At 38.4% G+C, this 23,246-nt stretch overlaps 1 protein-coding gene across 2 annotated transcripts in view; it reads right to left on the bottom strand.

Annotated features, from left to right (window-relative positions):
* RICTOR (RPTOR independent companion of MTOR complex 2) overlaps positions 1-23,246 on the bottom strand; it is a gene marked incomplete at its 5' end in the record, with an annotated part of 91,886 nt that overhangs the window by 4,001 nt on the left and 64,639 nt on the right. Inside the window, 20 exons of one of the 2 annotated variants that reach the window (XM_080933872.1) lie at positions 2,499-2,732; positions 3,682-3,766; positions 4,717-4,894; positions 6,733-6,804; positions 7,075-8,083; positions 11,140-11,369; positions 11,693-11,799; positions 12,186-12,278; positions 13,103-13,190; positions 13,589-13,698; positions 15,590-15,668; positions 16,553-16,629; positions 16,775-16,939; positions 17,464-17,590; positions 17,952-18,151; positions 18,661-18,796; positions 19,888-19,934; positions 20,042-20,143; positions 20,746-20,911; positions 22,547-22,647. In XM_080933872.1, the coding sequence (XP_080789998.1) occupies positions 2,499-2,732; positions 3,682-3,766; positions 4,717-4,894; positions 6,733-6,804; positions 7,075-8,083; positions 11,140-11,369; positions 11,693-11,799; positions 12,186-12,278; positions 13,103-13,190; positions 13,589-13,698; positions 15,590-15,668; positions 16,553-16,629; positions 16,775-16,939; positions 17,464-17,590; positions 17,952-18,151; positions 18,661-18,796; positions 19,888-19,934; positions 20,042-20,143; positions 20,746-20,911; positions 22,547-22,647 (3,406 nt within the window). The remainder of the gene's footprint in view (positions 1-2,498; positions 2,733-3,681; positions 3,767-4,716; positions 4,895-6,732; positions 6,805-7,074; positions 8,084-11,139; positions 11,370-11,692; positions 11,800-12,185; positions 12,279-13,102; positions 13,191-13,588; positions 13,699-15,589; positions 15,669-16,552; positions 16,630-16,774; positions 16,940-17,463; positions 17,591-17,951; positions 18,152-18,660; positions 18,797-19,887; positions 19,935-20,041; positions 20,144-20,745; positions 20,912-22,546; positions 22,648-23,246) is intronic. The other variant, XM_080933873.1, reaches the window with a different exon arrangement.

The raw sequence follows: 23,246 nt of genomic DNA, 5'->3' as shown, positions 1-23,246 counted from the left end.
TCCAAAGGTAGCCAGAAACAGACTGAGCATCCTCAGGCAGCTAGGAGGAGTGTCTCCAAGCCCACCCCCAGAGTGACACACTTCCTCCAACAAGGCCACACCTTCTACTAGTGCCAGTCCCTAGGCCAAGCATATGCAAACCATCACACCAGTAAACAGCCCCCCTCCATGTCCTGTGTGCATCTCCTGCCTCCATGTTCCTGCTGTGCTGAAGCCCTTGTCCTGACTTTGATGATGAACAAGGGTGTGGAGATCCATCCGCCCTCTGCCTCCCTAGTGCAGGGATTCAAGGTATGTAACATTATGCCAAATCTGTAGTTTGCAAGTATTTGTTTGATTTCTATAGGTTCTTTCATTCATTTTTACTCCATAAAAATATCTTACACTTTTTCACTCTTGCTTCCTATAGGATTTTCTGCAGTGCATGCAGCAGGTAGTATGTGGATTCCAAAGAGTCCTCACCCAACTGAAAACTATGAAGCATTTCTTCAGTGCTTTCAGTTTCAGGCTCCCACTTGAGGCTTTAATCCATATGACTTTTATTTAAAGTTGGAGACATGTTCTCATTATTTCCAGAAGATTGTTTTCCTTTCATCAAAAATACTGTACTCCCTCCAACAGGTCTCCTTAGCCTCTGTGCTGAATGTCAGTCAGCTGAGGACACAGAGCTTCACCTCTTGCTTCTCTATTCTGTGCAATCCATCTTTATGTCTGTGTTACTGCTAACCTCATGATATGTTCGTTACTAGAGCTTTGTAAGGATTTTGCAGTCAGGTGTAAAATTCTGGTTGTGTTCTTTAATTCAGACACTTTTGGTGGTTAGACTTCCTGTGATTTTCAGAACTATAGAGAGCTCTACAGAAGGTGCTTCACATATGTTGAGTGTCTAAAGGAAGATAACATGGAGGCCCTAAACCACGAAAATGGTGCCAAATGATGTAAGATGCCCTCCTTTATTTTGTTCTTTTCTTTCTTTCTCTTTCTTTCTTTCTTTCTTTTTTTCTTTCTTTCTTTCCCTCCCTTCTCTCTTCCCTCGATCCCTTCCTCTTTTAAAAAAGATTTATTTATTTATTGTATATGAGTACACTGTAACTACTCTCTTCCAACATACCAGAAAAAGGCATCAGATTTCATTACAGATGGTTGTGAGCCACCATGTGGCTGCTGGGATTTGAACTCAGGACCTCTGGAAGAGCAGTCTGTGCCATCTCTCCTGCCCCAACTTTTTTCTTTTCTTCATTTGTCTTGTTTATTTGTTTTTCAAGACAGACGTTCACTGCTTATCTATATTTGGACCTCACCCTGAACTAAAGAATCTGCCTGCTTCTGCCCCCTGAGCGCTGCAACCAAAGGCACGAGCCACTATCGCCAGCCATTTGCCTTCTTTCCTATGGCGTGTAGTACAATTAACGTTTCACAAATGCTCTAAGATAATCACAAATAAAACGTTTGTAAAAACAAAAACCCATCGCAGTTTTCACAGCCCCAAGGGTCCTGAGTGTGAAAAGCCTCATTTAGGAATCTCTCCAATTGAGGCTGGGCCATGAAACCACTGAAAGAAGACTGGTTGGTTTTTAAGCATTCCCAAACTATCTGTGGCAAGTGACAGCCAGCCCATTGCTGACTAGTGTCTCTCCAGTCTGTCAGCAGACACAGTCACAAGCTGGGAAGTAATGAAATCCTAGGGACACTTCAGCAGAGTCTACCAGTTGACTCTGGTACCACTAGACTGCTCAAGTCTGCTAAGTGATACTTACCAAGAAAAGGCATAGGCATGGACACCTTAAACACTAGCTGAAAGTTAGTGGGTGATCATGTTAAAGAAACTCATTACTTGTATCCACTTACTTCCTTCTCTAATAAGAATATGTGGAAAGCCTCGTGTACAAGATAGCCACTCTTGCCAGAGACATAAAATGAAGAGACGACAGCTCACACTCCAAGGAAACTCAGCATGGGGAGGTTAGGAAGTAACTGAGTGACAATCATAGTTATAAAGGATCTGTCCACAGAGGACAGAGAGAGCAAAAAAAGCAGCTCCCACACCTGGCTCAGGAATCAGGACACTCTCAGATAAGACACTAATGAGGCAGAGTTTCCAGACAAATTATGTGTGTTTATGTAAGAGCGCACACATGTGTGTCTGTGTTTGTGTGTGTGTCTGTGTGTTGGGGGGGCATGGGGAGAATAGCTGGAAAAAGTCTTCATTTACAGCAGCTGTTGAGAACTTAGACATGGTCTACCAATGGTAAGAAATGAGAAAGCACAGTCTGATTATCTGTGGGGCTACAGACTCAGTAAAGAATTAAACAAGAGTAATCTTAAACAACATGTTAAAATAATCAAAATGAAAGGTTGAAATACTAATAGTACAATAGGCAGATGCTGAAGGCAGCCATGTCTGAGGTGGAGAGATGGATAAGAAGGCCGTCACAGCAGTAGTAAGGCTGCTGGCTGGCTTGTGGCTAGAGTGGAGAAAAATAAAGGACACTACTCACCGGAGTGACTACAGATTGAACTTAGCTGGTTACTGGGCTGGAAGCCCAGGATTTCAATGCAGACGCAATAGAGGCAATTGTCATCCGTGTGTTCCTGCAGTCCAGTGTCTTCTGTGCTCTCTAAGAAGAGAGAAGCGTCCGAATGGACAGAGTTCATTATTTCTGTGAGACTCATCTGCTGCCGTAGCAAGTGAAAAGAGTTCTTTACAAGACCGCCAGTTCCAGATGAAAGACCTACATGTTTAATAAGAACACAATCTGATAAAGACACCATTGCTATCTTTCCCATGTCTTAAAATAGTACTGTTTAAAGATAAATATTTAGAATTCTCTGTTACCTAATATCTAATTTTTATTAGGAAGGAAAGAGAATACTGTATTTTAAATTCTGAAAATTAAAACGGCACATATTCCTTTATGATTTCAATATAAGGTTTTTCAAATACAACTGAAACAGATTACTATCACAGTATTTCAGTTACCTCTCATAACTGCTTCAACAGAATCAGTAATTCTAAGAGGCGTAAGTTAAAATGAGATCATAAAGCTATTGAGTCTGTGCTTTGTATGTACATGTTCACTACAATTCACAGCACAGGATGCAATGTGTGACTAGTAAGCAAATCCTCACCTTCTTTCGTTCTGAGCAGCTATGTCTCTGGCCTATAAAACTGGTTTTAACATTTCTCTTGCACTTAAAAAAAAATGGGAGAACTACTGTGGATTTTTATCAACTTTAGAGGCTGGGATCCTCACTGTAAAAATATTTTCTTAAAAAAATGTGGTTTACTGTTTCCTGTACGTGGAATGTGTTCTTCCAGCTGGGCTGCCTTGTCTGGCCTCAGTGAGAGAGGAAGCACCTAGCCCTGCAGAGACTTGAAGTGCCAGGGTGGTGGAGGATACTGGGGGAGGCACCCAGGCATTCACAGAAGGGGAAGAGCGATGGGAAACAGTTGTGGGAGGGGTGACTGGGAAAGGGGCAATGTACAGGATGTAAAGTGAGTAAGTAAAAAAATAAAAAATTTTAAAAATGTGCTTTAATTTTTAGTTGACTGAATTATTTTGGTTTAGTGTTTAAATAAACCCCAGAGCTTAGCACACCTAATTTTTAGTGTTATCTCACTAAAAAGAGCATTTCATTTTTAAAGGAAGAAGTCTCAGGAGCACAAGGAGCACACATTACCTCCTCCATCGTGGGAAAACATTCTTGCACCTCTGTCATCTGGTGGAGGCACGTGCTTTGACTGAAAATAAGGAATATCCTTTACCTAAAATGCATATAAATCATGGTCAGTTTTACCATATGAAGAAATTTATCTTATGACTATTAATAAAATTAAAGGAAATGTAACAGAAATAGAATAACTATAGCACATAAATCTAGAAGACAAAGTTTACTAAAGAAGATTAAAATTACCAAAATATAACCAAATACTAGTCTCTTAATCATGTTCCTGGTAAATTAAGTGGGCATTCAAATAATTTATTGTGTACCCGAAGTAGCTAGAAGGCTGGGGACGGTTCCAGTGGGTTAAGAGTGTTTGGTGTGCAAGTGTGAGACCCCAAGTTTCAATCTCCACCGTGCACATAAGATAATAGGTGTGCTCATGGCTACGTGCTTGTCAAAAAGGGCTGTGAAGGATGGACAGAGCTGCCAGCCATGCTCCAGATTCTAGGAGCAACCCCGTAACAAGGGAGTAAAGCAAAGAACTAAGCAGGATGATTTATAAGTTTTTCTGTTTCCTGCAGGCATGTGGACTTACATATACATAATGCCCCACAGCACACACACTTCTACTGTGCACACAGAGAGAAGTCGACTGAGGAAATAAAACAGTCATCTAAGAAAATATGTATTCTCCAAGACGGTTACATGCAACTAGAAACTGTACTACCTCATGGGAGCAGGGCTACTGCGTGTACATGGACATAAGTGGCTGCTCGGGAAAAGGGTCAAAGCCCAAAGCACACGAGTCAGACAAGAGCTGCTCTAGAGACTGAAGCCTCCAAAGAGGAGCACGAAGAGTGTGGACATAGCAGCTCAGAGTGTGGACGTCTCATCATAATACATTTTTAGATGAAAAATCACATCCAAAACCTATTGTTCCCTTAGTATCCACTATAAATTACAATTTTTAATAAGGAACTCCAGAATATTTAAAAACAGAAGAAAACAAACAAGAAACCAGTTCATAGAAAACAGCAGCACTCTGGATACCTGGAATATGTCATTGATGTCTACTGGAAGAGCAAGTCCAATGTAGTCATCAGAACCTCCATATGTAGCACTGGATACCATAGACCTGACTGAGGAGGATCGCTGAAGGGTATTTTGATTAATAGGACTTAATAAATCTTCTTTATCTAATGATGCATAACTTAAAGCTTTCATAAACCTGTAACATCACACAAAAAAACCTTACATTAGCTTCTTGTTTTACACTAGTAAGTATATTAAAAACAACAACAACAACAAAAAAAAAAAAACCAATTTATACTGCTATCAAAGTAGGTAGTCAACCAGCAAGCAGTAGCACCTTCATCTACTCTGATTACATAAGCACTGTAACATTAGCTGCTATGTATCAATGGCCAGGTCAGCAGTAATGATCACTGTTGCGAAGAGAATAACTGTATGTCCCCAAGTAAAGCTGAAAAGGCAGGCAAAGAGACTATGTCAATATTCAGAAGAAAGGAAACTAACCTCAGACAAGTACAGCTCAAAGACTGTCTTTGCAAGCAGCAGAGATGTATCTACTAACACAAAGTAACATATTTTTGAAAAGTACGAAAGTTGCTTATCAGTTTTGTGTGCTAATCAATGCTATCATTATTACGTATGATCTCTGTGATACAGAAGGTACACATACAGCAGTAAAATCCTATCATTTGTAAATATTACAAAGGATATTCCACAGAACACTAGTCTTTCTTTACAGGCACTCTTAAAATCACATAACCTTGGCATATTAAGTTAAACTCTGTCATACTCATCACTATTCATGCGACAGACACAGTTTACTGTGTATGCCTTGTTAAATATATGAAACACTATTCAATGTCTCACATTACTAACTGGAAACCCAAGTCTGAAAAAATGTACAAATGTAAATCAAAGGATTATTTCACACAAAACATATGAAAGAAGTATGTGTATGAAATAGTAGCCATTGAGTGGGTGAGAGGAAGATCATCCTCACCGAAGCAGAAGGAGGGGGGGATCAGAAAAGGGGATAACATTTGAAATATAAATACATAAAATACCCAATTTGAAAAAAAAAGAAAGAGGAGCCATTAAGTTTATAGAAGCAAAAACAATTTCTAATTTCCAAAAAAAGTACTTGCTTCTGATCTTTATAGATTTTGTGAAAGAGGTAAAATATTCAAGGTTAGGTCGTTGATTCTACAAAAGCTCTTCAGGGATGACTGGAACTGGGAAAATGATGCCAATGTTTCACTTTCCAATTCTAGGTCAAGTTGGAGCTCCATTTTGAACTGCACTATTTATTGGGTTTGTATAGATATCCTTCAGCAACAAAACATTTTTTTTTTCTGCTAAAAAAGTAACATCTTAAAAGTTTAAATCCAATATCTAGCCTAGTCTCTAGTAGCCAAGCTTACAGAGGTCCAGATAACCTAATACCCCAGTTCTGCTGGCTTGGCTGTAGCCCTCTATCCATGTCTCATGTCTGTGTTCTAGATTCATAAAGACAGTAGAGACAGTGACTTCCAGTTATAACAACCATTATTGCAATTGTTTTAAAGAGGGGACAAAATTCACTGTCTGCTACTAGGACCTTCTTTATTCTGACAGAGAGAATATCCCGTAAATGAGGGCTTATTTTTTCTTTCCCAGATAGTGGGGTAACTACTTGACATCTAGCAGACTGCTTAAAGAAGTATAAATCACTTAAATGGATATAATTCAACTATGAGAATTCCAACAACAAATAAAGGTGCAGAGCTTTTTACAACAATCAAATTTCAAAGTGTATCATTGTAAAGAACAAACCTAAATTATACTGTTACTAGCTTGATATAGCCTAAATATGGAATGTTAAATATAAAATTAGAAATGCCTGTTTAGTTTTGAGGACCCAGGAATTCATTTAGTGTTTATTAGGTTGCTATTTAATTATGTGTAATTAAGGCAAATTAAAATAATTTAACTGAAGTTTTCAGTTATTTTAAAAAATATTAAGAGGTCAACTTTTGGAGCTTTAAATTGACCTACCTGAAAAGGTTGTTTGTTATTGTAGGTCTTAAGCTCCTGACTCCCCCGACATGCTTCTTTTTAAAATCGATCCTTGCAGAAGCGAGAAATAAATAAAAAAAGCTTGTGACTTGTGTAACCTTGCAAAACATGTTTATTTTCAGGGTCTAATGGATTTTCCCCCCTCGCAGCTGCAAGAATCCATTTCAAATCCTATCAGGTAATGAGGAGCTCACATCCTACTGTGGTAAATGGGTCGGTTCTTAGACTTGGCTTCTATAGTGCTTAAGCTGACTAATGTCTTGCATTTCAATCTGTTAAAACCAAACCACTTTGACTTATCTTTTAGTGCTTACTGCTCACCTGCTTGGTGTCAGTCTGGACTCAAAGCTGTTGGCCTTCATGGTGATGGTGTCGGTAAAGAGCACATCTTTTGCTGGTGATGCCAGAGCTTCAGAGTGAGACAAGGACGGGTGCATTCTTTGCTGCTGTAATCTTTTCAATGTAGCATAGCCAAAGGCATCTCTAGAACTTGTGTAGCTAAAGTTGCAATCTGCTAGACTTTTTATTGTTGCGATGGAGGGCGCTTTAAGGGACTGTGCTCTTCTTGGAAGGGTATGAGAAGAACCTGGTGGCACCAGGGACACGGAGTTCGATTTGGAGAGAGACAGATGGTTAGACTGAGGTGTCAGATAGTGGCTCGTCTTAACAGTTTTCGTACTTACCACAGTACTCAGACTTCCACAGTCCGTGTCCATAGTTGTAGGGTCTACACCAACTGTCTCTCGGGAGGGACTTGAGCTCATTGAGCTGATGCCACTGGTTGTAGTGTCTGTGTTAAAGCTTTGGCTGCGGATCTTCATATGTGAACTTGCTGAGCTTTCAACAACCAGCCTTTCTCGGCTTGTGTTCTCTCTGTGGTTCTCTGTGCCAAAACTCTTGGGGAATTTTAAGTCATTCTCTCCAATACTTGGAGTGCTGCCAGTGTCTTCAAGGTGCTTATTCCCAACAAAGGAAGTTTCTAGCTGTAACGTTTTCTGTGCTGGAGACACGGTTGTGAAGTCGTCACTGTGATTAAAGTCAACACTGGGCTCTGTCAGCGTTCTTATTCGCCGGTTGCTTGTCTTATGTTCAGATGACAGTTTTCCCCCTTTTGGATCACTGCTACTGCGGTGTTTTTTAGTAGGCAAAGTAAGTGAATTTAAGATGCGATTTTTTACAAGTTTGCTAGAGGCAAAAAAGGGAAATGAATTTTTATCTTTTATGGGCCCAGGTCGGTCATAAAATGCTGGCTCGGCATCTTCATTGATGTCAAGGAAAAACGTACTGGTAGAGCTGCTGCCAAAGCGGTCATCCTCCAGTATGAACATGCCTGTGATTGAACAATCAGCTATTAAAGCATACAAACATGAAGAATTCACCACAATGCTAAGTGCTAACATATCTTTTAACCAGTCTTGGGGAAGAGAGTTAATTGATAAAACTGCTTCCCTGAAGTTCAGAGTTAGGATGTGAATAAAAGAATAAAAAAATGTATTCGTATCATGATGAGGATCTATAGAGAAAAACTACAAGGCGCAACTTGGTATAAAGTGTATGAAGTTTCTATTGATTTTTGCAAACATTCAAGATAAAATGAAAGGACCCTGCAGCACGGACGCTCACTCTGCTGGACAGACGCAGCATGGCGTCTCCTTTACATGGCAGTGGCAGGAGACACTCACCTTAGAAGAGATGAGTTTCTTAAACTCGAAGTACACTGCAGCCTCCACAGCAGAGTTATGCACAGATGGGTTCAACTAACCAGAGACCAAAACTATTCGTGGAAAGGTGTTTATATTAAACACATACATGTATCTTTCTTGCTATTATTTCTTAAGCAATTAAGACCAAAATTTACTACTGAGCATCCAGATCGGGCATTAGAAAGGATCTAAAGATGGCAAACTATTTAGGAGATCTGCGTTAGAATTAGTGGGCTCTGGTTCTGAGGGGGAGCCTGCGATCTCACAGACAGAAAAAAACAAAGGCACACCTGTAAGACTCACTACTTTATTGTGCTCACTGTCCATTTCACCTTATATGCAATTCTGAGTGTCTAACTGTGATAGATCAATTAACCTAGGTGTTTGTCTAATGGTACTTGTAAGATTTATTCTTTTTGTAACTGTTCTGCTTAGTAATTATTAAGAACTTAAAATATACTTTGGAAAAAAAGAGAGTAAAACCCTAAATAAGTGTGCAGATTACACTGGCTTTCCAAATTTTGCAACTCGCAGATACACCTTTCCATGAGTCTCTCAGCTCTCAGATGATACATCTCTTCATATGTGTGACGGTTTGCATATGCTTGGCTCAGAGAGTGGCACTATTAGAAGGTGTGGCCTTATAGGAGAAAGTGTGTCACTCTGGGGGTGGGCTTGGAGACACTCCTCCTAGCTGCCTGAGGATGCTCAGTCTGTTCCTGGCTTCCTTTGGATGAAGATGTAGAACTCTCAGCTCCTCCTGCACCATGCCTGCCTGGATGCTGCCATGCTCTCATGATACTGGACTGAACCTCTGAACCTGTAAGCCAGCCCCAATTAAATGTTGTCCTTATAAGACTTGCCTTGGTCATAGTGTCTGTTTTCAGCAATAAAACCCTAACTAAGACAATATGGAATCTCTCAGGAATTAACCATGTCACAAGAGTATGGAGAAGTGTAATGGCCAACATTTTTTCTTTTTTTTCATTGGAATACAAACATTAGTACAGCTTATAATTCAAGGCATCAGACTTGGGGTGAAATATGGTTCAATAAATGTATGATTATCTTTATTTTTTGAGATTTGATTTTACACTGCAGCCCATCTGGCCTCAAGTTTACTGTGAGCTCCAACTAGTCTTGACAATCTCTGAGCCTCAGGTTTAAGTGCTGGGGCTAAAAAGGTGTACTCACAGACCCAACCTCTCTCCTTTCTTTACTGGTACTGAATACAAACCTCATTTAGTTGTCCAAGAGTGTTGGACTTATCCTGTAGCCTAGACGGGCCTTGTGATCTTCCAGTATGAGCACCTTAAGGCATGTGCGACCAGGTCTAGCTTGTGTTATCTAGTTTATTGTTGCTGCTGCTGTTCTGAGACAGGGTTTCTCTGTGTACCAGCCCTAGCCATCCTGGAACTTGCTTTTAAGCCAGACTGGCATGTAAAACATGGAGACCCACTTGACTCTGCCCCCTCCCCCCCAACTGCTGGGATTAAAGTGTGTGCTACCTTGCTCACCTGTGTTATGATCTTAAAGCAAAGGTATTTGCCTTCACTGCTGTCCAACTCATAACATCAACACAAACTCGGAATCCATCGCCTGTTTCACACATCATTTATTTCTAACATTCTACCTTTTTAAAAAATGTTTCCTTAGGTGGTAGATTCATTTTTTAAGGATTTATTTATTTATTTATTTATTTATTTATTTATTTATTTATTTACTATCTATAAGTACACTGTAGTTGAAGAGGGCCTCAGATCCCATTAGAGATGGTTGTGAACCACCATGTGGTTGCTGGGAATTGAACTCAGAACCTCTGGAAGAGCAGTCAGTGCTCTTACCCACTGAGCCATCTCTCCAACCTGACATTCTATCTTTTTAACACTCCACCAATTTCCTTCTCTTTCTAGTTCTGAGACCCAGTGCTTTAGAGAACAGTCAAGTGCTCTACTACTCACCAACACCAGTGGCTCCCACACTATCTTAATATCTAATAGTGGTATTTTAATTTAATGTTCAAATTAACTAGTACATTCTCAATTAATAAGGAGGGGAAAAAAGTCCATGTAAGAAAAAGCCAAAAACCTTAAAATTAAGATGTGCTAGGAGTAAGCAAATTTGTTTTAGAATGGAAACAAATGCGTAAGGAGACATATGACTCTCTTAGCAAATACGTTCTAGTTCAATTATGAATATATTAAAAAAGGGGAAAAAGTAAATGAAGGTAGGTTTTAAAAACCTGCTAGACCTATCTGTTCTGATAGGAGCTGGATGTATGATCATTTCTGATTACATAATCCCTAAAAGCAATCTAAAAAGCAAGGGAGAGAACAAGTTAGTTGGTGGTTACAGTTGTGAAAAGAAATGCAGCCTCTAGTAGGGTATGACCATCAAGATATTATCTTTGAAAATGGTAGCATTGGATCTAGGTATGGCTACATACAAGTATCCCAGCACTCAAGAGATGGAGGCATAAAGATCAGGAGTTCAAAACCATCCTTGGTTATTTAGCAAGTTCCAGGTCATACAAGACGCTTCCTCCCCAACAGCCCAAAAATTAGTTAGAAAAGAGAATAGTAAACTCAGAATGTAACACATTCATTTAAGCTTTGAAATCAGAAATAAAAGTGCCAAGACTGGCTCTGGGGATCATTTAACGTGAACCCATCATGGTACTCACTTGATGGTGCAGACTCGCTTTCACTGTTATGTCTAGAACTGGTAGACTCAGAGTTCAAGCTCAGGGTGCTTGGGACAGATGAGAGCTCATTGCAGAGCTGTTCCACGTCATCTGGAACCACTGGCCACAGATGCTTGCGACTATGTCTCACAGAATCCCAGCTGTGACACTTTAGAATATCACAGCCTTGCTTGGTTTTAGCTATGAGCCCAAGAACATATACACAAGTCCTGCATGTAAAAATATGTGGTAAATACAGTTTATAATTCCAAGGTGAGATTTCTTAAATAGCCATAAAAAATCTACTAGACGAATATTTATATTTTCCTTAAAAAAGACTTAAAAAATTGTTCAGCTTGTGATTAAATCTAGTAGGAATATGTAAACCACAATGAAAACCATGTCTCTCAGTAAAAATGATTAAAACAAAAAGAAGGCCCTGCAGGAAGGTCCTAGAACAGCAAATTTAAATCAGCACTTAGGGCCTATGAAACACTGCCTTATCTCTGAGTATGAGCATGTGCACTGAGAATACGTGAGGAATGTAACATACCCTCTGATGGAGAGGACCTCACACTGCTTTGCAAGTTTTAGTATATCTGGAATCACATTTTCTTCCTGTAGCAAATTAAGCCCCCAATTTGATGAGCCAATGTTTCCCTAAAAGAAATAATGTTAAATACTTATAAGACTAATATTTCGAAGAAAACTTTAAAATCTAACAAGAAATATATTGAAATATGAGAGAAGAAAAAAAGTCCATGCCAAAGAAAAACCCCAAACATAAAATAAGGTGTGCTCAAAGTAAGCAAACAACCTATGTATTTTAGAAGGAAAAAAAAGTATAAACAATAGTAGTTTAATCCTCCAACATGTATTTCTTCAACATACAAATAATCTTTAAATTGGTAGGAACAACCTGGTCTTTAATTATTAACCTAAGAACAAGTTCAAAGTAAAGTAATTTCAATATTTAGTATTAATGGGAAAAGCCAAAACACTAAAACCCATAAACACTGAAAATACCAGAAAAGTTTACTACAAACCAAGGCCCAAAGAGAGGCTTTCAGCTTTTTAATCTCTTCCCACTTATCCAAGTCTGGAGTGCGAACATTTTGACAGAGTTCTGTGATGATACTCTGGAGAGAGACAGAAGTACCATGTAAGCATCTTATGCTTCCAAAGTTCTATCCTCTGGCACAAGACATCACTTCTGCACACTAAGAACTTTAAGAGTAATGTTACACTTAGCCTTTTCAGCAGGCTCAGGTTCCGGGTTCATATTCTACACTTCTCACTAATCTACACTAAGTTCAGCTCAGCTTTTGATGCAAGGAAGAAACTTAATTTTTTTGTGTGATTATTTTCTTCAGTGAATCATTAAGACCACAGATCTTAGCTGAGACTAAAGCTACCCAAGAAATTAGTTATTCAAGTTACATTCTTATGTCTTCAATTCCTAATCTGTAAGTGATAAGAGAATCTGTCTTACAATGTCTTGTGAGTTAATAAATAATACATATGAAGTACTTACTGAAGTACATAGTACCTATTTATAAGTCGTAAATATTAATGTTTTAAAAACACTGTGTTCGTGCGTGCGTGCGTGCGTGTGTTACAGCACCCTTGTAGATATTAGAAGAAAACCCATGTAAGTTGGATCTTTCCTTCTATTCCATGGCTCCTTGGGAGCAAACTCAGGATTATCAAGCTAGACAACAGCTGTCATTGTACCCACTGAGCCGTCTTGTATGTTTGTTTCTTTTAATTAGAAAATAGCATCTCCTTAAAATTAATGTTTAGATTTTATTATACTATATGATTATGACGCCAAGCAATCTAAATACTGGAAAAGTCAGTTACAAAACAGCTTTTGAGAAATCTTGGCAAAGAATTATTTTAGCATTAGTAGGATTTTTCCTTTTACTCTTTTTACAATTTAGAATGCAAATTACATTTTTACCTGTACTTCCAGTAAATGGCAGCCTGTTTTGTGGTGTACCAGTTGTCCATAAAGGTGTACCGGCAAATAGACATGAGGTCGCTGAAGTCTGGTGTGAGGAAAGAGGGCTGAGAAAGTCACTAGCATACTTCAATGCACTAAGTGAGTGAACAACACTAAGAAGCTAGCAGAACCCTCACCACTGCAGAGGTACACACAGCTATCACGGTTTCTCTGGAAAAACCTGTTCAGGTCTCAAACTTTAATGGTAACAAAGTTGGAGTTAGAAAAGCATACTGGGTTGAGGACATGGAGTGTGTCTAAGTGGGGTGACATGAAGCATGTTTAGCATGCACTCACTACATTCCATTAGAAACTTGGAGCCCCGCACAAGCAAGAGTTTTCCTGTATCAGTGTACAGGAGTCCTCAAGAACGTCCTTTAAAAGCTGCTTTTAATTTTGGCATTTGACAGACAGTAATACATGGACTCACTGACTGGACCATACCTTTGATTACTTCGACGAACATAGTTATCACCATCAACAGGCTTCCTGTATGTAGTGAGGGCTTCGTTAAGTTGTTCCTCAATCAAGTCAACATACTTTGAATTATATTCCTAGAAGATAATACCGTTTTAATTCTTCTGTTTTCATAATGACCTCTACTACATTATGTAAGATATTTAGCAAATATTAGAAACATAAATATAAGAAAAATAAAAGGTATGCTCATAGGTTTTCAGAAAAAAAAAAGCTTAAGTTATGAAGGCAAATGTGCAGCTATCCCATCTAAAAGAGTTCTGTTTAGCTTCTCCTCCTTCCAAAGTGGGCAAATGTTTTTTGGCACATTTGAATCCTCATTAAGAAATTGTCTTAACATTAAATTCTGAAGACATTCAGTAGAAATTAAAAAAAAAATTAACTGAATTATATAATTTCCATATTATTAAATACAATTGCTTACCTTACTAATTTAAGTCAGGTCAAAACGAAAATTGATTTTACACATACCACTGAAAAGAACTGTAGCTCAGTGTTTTAGGGTGAGTGTGCCATATTGCTATCTCCATCACAAAAGATTTCATTTCAAACTGTCAGCAAAAATCAGTAAACCCAACTTGGAATGCAACTTAGCAGTATTAATTAGAAATTAAATTCAAATGTATTTGTATTAATAGTTATATTTTAAAAACATAATCTAATTTATATATTTTCAGAACTATGAAATATCTATCTATATATCTAGTAATAGTAAGCAAATACAATTTATTTAAAAAGTTAGGTGTGTCAGGCACAATCTAAATATATGTATAGTACCAGAATTGGTAAAATTATGTAGTTCTTAAAAAAAAAAAAAGAAAGAAAAGAAAGAAAGAAAAAAAAGAAAAGAAAAGAAAAGGAGGGCTGGAGAGATGGCTCAGTGGTTAAGAGTACGGACTGCTCTTCTAGAGGTCTTGAGTTCAATTCCCAGCAACTACATGGTGGCTCACAATCATCTGTAATGGGATCTGATGCTCTCTTCTGGTGTGTCTGAAAACAGCTACGATGTTCTTACATATAATAAATAAATAAATCTTTTTTAAAAGTTAAAAAAAAAGACAAGTATTTGAACTTTCTGCAGGGTTATTTATTGTCCATGCAAGTATATATACTCAATGATCTTTTATCAGTGACAACTAAAACCATTTCTATACCATTGCTAAAAGTTATGAAATGCTTAAATTTCTGAAGAAAAATGTTGACCTGGAAGGTCAAGGAGACACTTCCATCTCAAGTGTGGATATCTACTGCTAGGAAGTGATACAAACAGGCGGAGGAGATGTAAGGGCAAGAAGACACACTCCTTCATGCCTTTGTAGCTACTACAAGATGCAGCTAGCGGATGTTTACCGCTGCCCTTGTCTAGAGCTGTAAATGAGAGGCCCATGAAAGTAGCCCCCAAGAAAGACTCAACACGAATCAGCTCATTTAGAGTCAGCAAACCCATCTGAGTTTACCAAGAGAGAAAGAATGTTCCTTCTTCCTGTTTCAATTCTGGAACGGTATGAAACTTATAATCCAAATATAGAAGAATGTGCTAGAGAGATGGCTCACTAGGTAAAAGCAATGGCTACTGTGAACTAAGATTTGATTGTCCGCATCTACATGGTTGCTCACAGTCTTTATGACTTCAGGGAGAACAAATGGCTCAAGTAAACGTGTTAGCTACCAAGCCGAATGATCTGAGTTTGAGTCCTGCGATCCACATGACAGAAGAAGGGGGCTAGTTCCCACAATTGTCCTTTTATGTTCATGTGCCTGTCATGACATGCATTATCATACAAGCACACAAAACAGATCTAACATTAAGAAAGTAGAAAATATACAGTGTATAAAAATTAACATAATTTAGCATTAACATGAATGATTTAGTTTCTGTTTGTTTTCACAGACAAGGTCTCATGTAATGAAGGCTGGTTTGAATTTCCAACAGAAAAAAGTTTATCTTATTATTTCATAAGAAGTTACCTTGTGCCATTTTTCCAATTGTTTTGCAACATAACCCCTTTCATTCAGGTAGGAAAATCCTTTTGGAATGGAGAGAAATCTGTAAATTAGAACAACCATAGCTGAGCATTGAGTCCAAAAAAAAAAAAAAAAATTATCTAAACTTGCACAAAGAATATCCTTTAGAAACATTTGCACAAAGAATATCCTTTAGAAACAAAGACCTAGGAATATGTCCTGTATAAAATAAAAAAGTTTTCTGTAATTTATTAAAATTTTGAACACAATGACTTCCATTTCTTCTTACATTTGGAAGTTATGAAAATAAAGCCACTGATGTACTTTGTAATCTTTTTTAGAGAGACCCACTGAAGGACACCCTGACCACCACACCTGACTCGGCCATTCAGCTGTCAGAAGAGATCAGCCATCACACAACTACGTTACTGGATCTCAGGATCATGCAACCCTGTACCTTATATGTCTACCTGATTCAGAAAAGCTCAACAACTGCCTTTCACTTCAATTTCTAAGCACGCCTTCCTTAAAACGTTTGGGCTTTCTTTCTTTCAAGCTTCCCTCCCCAGTACGTGGCTGCTTGCCTGTGGTGCATCTGACCTCCATTCCTCCCCAGGGCGAGGCTATCTGCCCCCCTCTCCTCCACAGTCTCCCTCCAGGCAGCTGTTAAGGTTTTGCAGTTTGTCTGCTCTGGAGTTTTATCTTTTAAAGTCTAATAAAGTAGTCCTTGACCTTCCTTCCAATTTGCAGATAAAGTCACACTATTTGCAACCAGACTGAAGGCAGAAAGTGAGGAAAATGTCCTGACAAGCATGAGCACAACGCTTGCATACAGGAGGCCAGAGCAGCTCTACAGCAAGCATGGTGCAGACATTCAAAGTAAATTCAGAGGATTTCCTACTCAGATCTGTATCTAACATTAATACACATGACCAAGGGGGCGCCACAAATGTACTTCCTACTTACCTCAGAAGGAGAAGCAAGCCCTTGTCTCCAAGGTGGGATAAGGCTGGTTTCATCTGAATGAGAGCATGAAGATTGGCCTAAACAATGGTACCAAGTTAGTAATTATGCAAAGGTAGCATATTTTCTATTCCAAAACACTTATGCACACTGAGCTTTTGTAATGCTGCCAATTAAAATGGAATATTTTAATAAAATTTTGCCTAAAATAAAACTCAACTTTACCTTGTCTTCACAAGCTTCATCAAGAATATCCAGGGCTTCAGAAGAAATTGTTTTGTTTTTATCATGTAGCTGAGTTACTAGTAACTCGATTCCCCAATTGTTGAAGAATTCAACATTAGCTCTCAATAAAACCCTTAAATGTTTTGTTGCATAGAGTCTGCAAGCCTATAGAGATAAAGGAACACATGAAAAGTAATCACAGACTATTTGCTATCATTTTGACAACAAAAAAGCTCTTCTACTTGAAAGAACTAGAAGTGAGGGTAGAGTTATTATCTGATTGATACGAATATATCCCTTCTAACTTACAGCCTCATCCTTGTACCTAAAAAAGTTCTAAATGGAGCTCCTCAGAACTCATTTTTTGTTTTGTTTTGTTTTTGTTTTTTAGAGAATATGTGAATGCAACCCCCAACTATTAATTATGTATCAAATTTCTGAAGCCACAGGGGTCAGCATATGTGACGTACATGGCACCCTAGAAATAACATCTTTGTGACCACAGAATGTCACCTGCCAGGTAAGTACAGAGACGAAAGCTTACGGTTAACTCAATTTTCATCCCATATTTTTAGTTGACTCAGCTTATAGTACTGGCATGGGCTGGCTACCGTGACTCAGCCTACAGTTACTAAGTACTGGCATGGGCTGGCTACAGAGTACAGCTTCCCCTCCTATGTTATACTCACATCTGTAGCTGCCGTGAGGATTTTTGAAAGGATGACTCTAGCTAATCCATCTCTGCTATAATCTAGGCTAGAAACGGTGAGTTTTAGCAGGTGATCTTGGTTTTTCAAGGAACAAAGATTAAGGAGACTAAAAGAGAAGAATTATTATAAATTACTGTGTTGGTTCATTAACATAATTTTTCAATAGCTTTGTTGAAATATGACAAACAAAACGATGTATATTCAAAGCAGAAAACTTAATTAGATATAAATTTAACCCATCAGGTGACAAATTCATTAACAAATCCATTAGCACATATAATTACTGATTTAAGAATGGGCATGTAAAATCAATTCCACATGCATTTTTAAAATCGTACATAAATAAATATTTTTGATAAAAATTATTTACCAAACACACACACACGTAAGACTAAACAACACATGGTGCATCTGGACTCTGAAATGAAAGTTTAGGTTCATAACACAGCCAATCTGACGAGGCTCACCACTGAAAGACACTGCATTTTTCCAGCATTTTGACCCCATGAGGATGACAGGAGAGTGTTCCGATAAATAAGAAGTAGTGCTGACTGAGAGTGGTCAGTAAACCATTATTCTGAAGGCTTCTTTCAGGTTTCATTCCAGAGGAAGCATTGAGCCACTGAACAATATCTTTCACAAGATCTTCTAAGTATCCCTGCCCATCCTGTAATTATAAAATCATCTTTAATAGCCAAAAAAAAAAAAAATGTAGTGATGGTGATCACTGAGTGCCAATTTTAACCCTCTCAATGAAAAACAATGTTACCTGGAGACAGTCTTTATTTCCCATCTCTCCATCTTAACTGAGGGCAAACTAATCCACCTAGAGGGCAGATGGTTCCCTAAGGTTTTATAACTAGGTAGGGACTACATCAGGATTCAGATACATGCCTAATCTTATATTTCAAACAGAACTCATACAAACTAGAAAATAAAAGTAAGCCAGAAAGGCAAATATGGTAGGGGTACACATTAATCCCCATAATCTAGCAGGCAGAGCATTAAATTCTAGGCCACCAAGCACTACGCAGTATGACTTGACTTTTTAAAAAAGAAAAAGTAAGGAAGAAGGAAAGAAAAGAAAGAAGAAAGAAAAAACGAGAGGGAGAAAGTTGTGTGTCACAGAGTAGTAGAGGGAAAGGAGGGTGCTGCTAAAGTCCTTGGAAGGCTTACCTCTTCAGACTCGAGAAGAAATTCTGTAAACTGACAACCAACAACTGTGAGCTGCTTGGACTTGGCAAAGTCCAGATCCAGACTGGCGTACAGTTTACTGCTGGGCTTGTAAAAGTAAAGAAGTCTGCGCACAAACCTAAAATTAAGGTGAAATTAGCAACAAAGTAGGAATCCAAACAATTACTAGACAATAGCTTAGGAAACCTTGGTACTTTTCAAACATTTTGTTGGTTGAGTAAGAATGTTACAGTAAGACCTGGTAGGGAGCATTCAGACATGGGCAGGCAAGGAACGTACACTTTAAGCCCTCAGCACTCAGGAGGTAAAGGCAGAAAGAGCAGTAGAGCTCAAAGCCGGGTTAGACCACATAATGGGTTTCAGGTTAGCCTGGGCTACATAGCACACTCCGGCCTCAAAACCGGAACAAAACAAACCCAACCCAAAAGAGCAACATAAAACTCCACAAAGCACAGAGAGCACAGGCTAGGGAGACTTAAGGAAGCCTCTTAAACACTGGTTTAATGGAATTCATTTACGTATTTCGATAATTTTCAATATTGTGCTCACTAAATATATAGAGTTCAGCTTAACTTCATGCATTACAGTATAACACAGAAAGGGGGCAGGAATTACAAACCAAATTTATTAAGATATCATTCTTTTGTTTCTTAAAGGTTCTCAAGAGTACCATGCTTCTTAATTTCACTGTAACTTGTTGGTTCTGTATTTCTTAAAAACCTGACAGAAACAGTTACTTGTCATTATATATGATTACTATAAGAAATGTCAATGACAGGAACGTCTCTAAGACACAGTAAGGCCTTTTTATCCAAAGAGACTGGTAACAGTGGAGACTGGTAACAGTGGTTACTGTAACTCAGAAGAAGGCACACAGGGGCAGTAGAGAGCAGAGGCTCTGCGTGCTCTGTGTGGTGAGCTGGGAAGAGGAGACTCTCAGAAGACAGTGAGTAGAAGCACCGTGGCCTAATACAACACACACCTTCCTAATGCCATCCTTCATACAACACTACCCCACAGTAACGTATATCAAAAGATCAGAGCTAGAAGCAAAAGAAGTAATGAGAAATTTAGCTGAGGCATTCTGATTATAAAACTGCACATAAAAATATCATTCTTTCAAAGAACATATCAATCATTACTTTTAAACTTAATACAAATTTAAGTTTAATAGATTTAATAATAAAATTTTCATTATATTTTACATACCTGTGCAACTGCTCATCTTTATAGTTTCTTAAATTTATATTTGGCCACTGAAAAAAACATAATATAAAGCATGTAAGTATAATATAAAGTATCTAAAAGTAACAAAATAAAAGGTACTTGGCAATCTCCATGAAATACTCTATTTCTATCATACCTTAAGAATGGTTCCAATCAGATTCCAATTCCATTCAAGATTCTCTTTATGTTGAAGGACTTGGCTATCCCTAAGGTTTATTAAAAGAGCTTCCTCTGTATCCTGTAATCACCAGACAGTAAGGACAATTAGGCAGTCTATGCTCACATCAATTAATTACCAATTTTAGAGAAAAAAAAAGAGTGGTATTTATAATTGATCTTCAAAGATCCTCAGTGATTATTTTCAAGAGGTTAATAAGACAACATCAGTAAAGTGCCTGCCATACAAGCATGAGGACCTGAGTTCAAGCCCCAGAGCCTACACACGCTGGGACTGGGACACACTGGCTGCCCTGGCACTGTGGAAGAAAGGGAAGGAGAGTGAGTGCTGCAGCTGGGCCTCACCTATGGGGAGAGTTTTTTGTTAGTAAGAGACCATGTTTCAAAAACAAACAAAAATGAAAAACTCAAAGCACACGGTCTCTGAGGACAGCATAATGAATGCTGTTGTCTCGTCTCCACATACATATGTACACATTCACACAAACTCCTGCAACACATTCTACCCTCACATCCGCACGTACACTGCTCAAGGATTCCCGTTTATGCTAAAACTTGTCATTCGAAAACCAATCTGCTTGTGTAAAATTGAAAATCCAGATAATCCAGTGGCTGAGAATTTGGGAAACTAATTAAACTTATGTTCATTTCTTATGTCAGTACCTTAAGAACAAATATATCTTTCTGAACTCGAAGGTATTGATCCCGTTTCTGGTGTGTTGCAATTGCTTTCTGAATGATGTGATCTAAATGAAGGCTGTAAGGCTTAGGTCCTCGCTTCTTCATTTCATGGAAGCGTTTTAAACAGTTCAGGGCTGCACTGGCTCGCCTAATGGAGAAAGACAAATCAATGCTGAGTAGGTCTAGCATACTTTTCAAGCAATGGCTGCTAAGTTACTTAAGCTTACATAAACTCAAAACAAACCAAGCAATATTAGGTTGAGCATGGGAGCATAAAGACAGCAGGTCAGTACTGCTAATGTACATAAAGAACCCTATTGTGGGGTCATACTTTTTTCTGCTAAGGTGGTAGGCCCATTTTGTATATTGGTTTTAAGAAATCCTTACGGTGTACTGGCAAGATGGGTTAGTGGGTTCATTTGCACAAGGAGTACCTGGGTTCGGAACCCCTAGTTCTCAAAATGTAGGCACTACAGTGTGCAGCTGTAGCTCAGGGCTAGAGGTGAACATTATTAAATCCCAAGTCCCAAGGCTCACTGGCTACTCAGCCAGCCTAGCTAGAAAGGTAAGGTGAGCTCCTGCTTCAGGAGAGACCCTGTTTCATAATGTCAGGTAGAAATTACTAGAAGGAGACATCTGACTTCAAGCTCCTGACTTCTCCATAGATGGCCAGCATGACTCCCCTCCACATACAGGATACACAAGTGTTTAAGTCAGGAACCCACTTTTCTTCCAAAGTGTTAATGCTTTGTTTCTCACCTGCAGTCTTTATTCTACTTGAAACTGATTTGATGAAGCTGCAAAAACCATTTCACTGTCCATCAGTATCATAAGCCATGATCCTCGTACCGACTGAACTGTCTCTATCTTCTGCACTGATTGATCATCCTAATTAGAATCTTTTAAACTTACTTATTATTTGCTATATACAAAAGTACAGTTTTCAAGAATTTAGCACCAACCAAGTCTCAGCTTTATAACTCATGTTAAATAGTCTAAAACCCTTAGGATACAGTTAGACTGGCAAGTATGTGATCTGTCAGTAAAGACAACTTAGAGAGCTAAACAAACAATTCAAGACTACTACCATTTCAGTTATTTTAATCACAATTTTTAATCCTAATGAGCCCCGAGACTTGTGACCTTAATTTGACAGAGTTTAGAACTACCACCACGTTTTGAAAAAGTATTCACCTCAATCATGGAAACACTAAAATAAAACTGTATTATACTATAAGCTTCTAGTTAGAACCATGATGTTCTGTTAATGCCTCAGTTAAACAATGTCTCTAGTCTATTCATTAGGAAAATTAAAATGAATAATTATTATTTATTGATAGTACACCCATCTATAAACATATACATTACTATAGCAAATTAAAAATTTGAAGAATGTAATTTTAAACAAATGTTCACAGTTCCAAAGAGGACGTGAACTACATTTCGCTTACAGGAGGGTAATGCCATTGACATATATAACTTTTCCCAGATCATAAAAGCAAACAAATTCAAACCACAACAGAAAAACTTTCTATTTCAGCCGTGCAGCCTTGTTGAGAAGCAGAAGGGAAAGACATCAATCTACCCCTTACTAACACTTAGAGCCTCAAATACAAATCATTACAATTTTGAGAACTTTAACTTTCCCTGCTTGGGGTTTCCAAAGGGAAGTGCCAAACACAACCCATCAACACTACTTGTTTTCTGTCCTCGCTTGAAGGAAAGGCTGCCCAGGCAGATGCTAAGTACATCAGGCATAGTTTGCTGAGGCTCGAACACTTACAGTCTCTTTTCCTTGGGGATGTCGAAGGACGCAGCCATATTCATAAGGGTCGGCAGGCAGTGCAAATGATGGCTATGCGAGTGAGGAAGGATGGTGTTTGCCTACAGGGAACATGGTGCTCATGAGACTTGAGGAACAGATAGTTATTTACAGACATAATACAGTGTGCAAGGTTTTCCATGAAAATAGCGTAAGTATTTCTGCCTACACATAACTATAATTTTTAATCCCATCAAATTCATTAAGAATGACCAGTTGGAACAAATGAGACAACTCTGCAGGATAGTTATTTGCCATTAAGTATGAGTTTTATCCCAGGATCCACATGGCAGAAAGAGAAAACCAACTTTTCCAAAGTTGTCCTCTGACCCCCAATGCACCATGGCACAATTGTACATACACATATGTGTGCATACACAAACACACATACACTATAAAGTATTTTAAAGAATAAGAATAAAAATTAATAAAGCTACTAATCATCACATATCCGCTATTATTAAATATGGCTTCTGAAAGTTGCCAATCTCACTTCTTAAATGACCTGGAGAACAATGTAGGAAAGCACTGTGTCTGAGAAAAGTGCAGGGCAGTGCTGTATCTACCTCAGAGCACACTGGTCCCATATAGCACCAATTCTTAAATAGGAACATTATCCCCTGGTGCCAGGCAAACTTCACTACCCAACCAGCCCTCTACG

The sequence above is a fragment of the Micromys minutus genome, assembly GCF_963924665.1.
Source record: "Micromys minutus genome assembly, chromosome: 20".
Classification (NCBI taxonomy): domain Eukaryota; kingdom Metazoa; phylum Chordata; class Mammalia; order Rodentia; family Muridae; genus Micromys; species Micromys minutus.
Note: the sequence above shows the minus strand (reverse complement) of the source record. Positions and strands in the feature narration are given on the sequence as shown.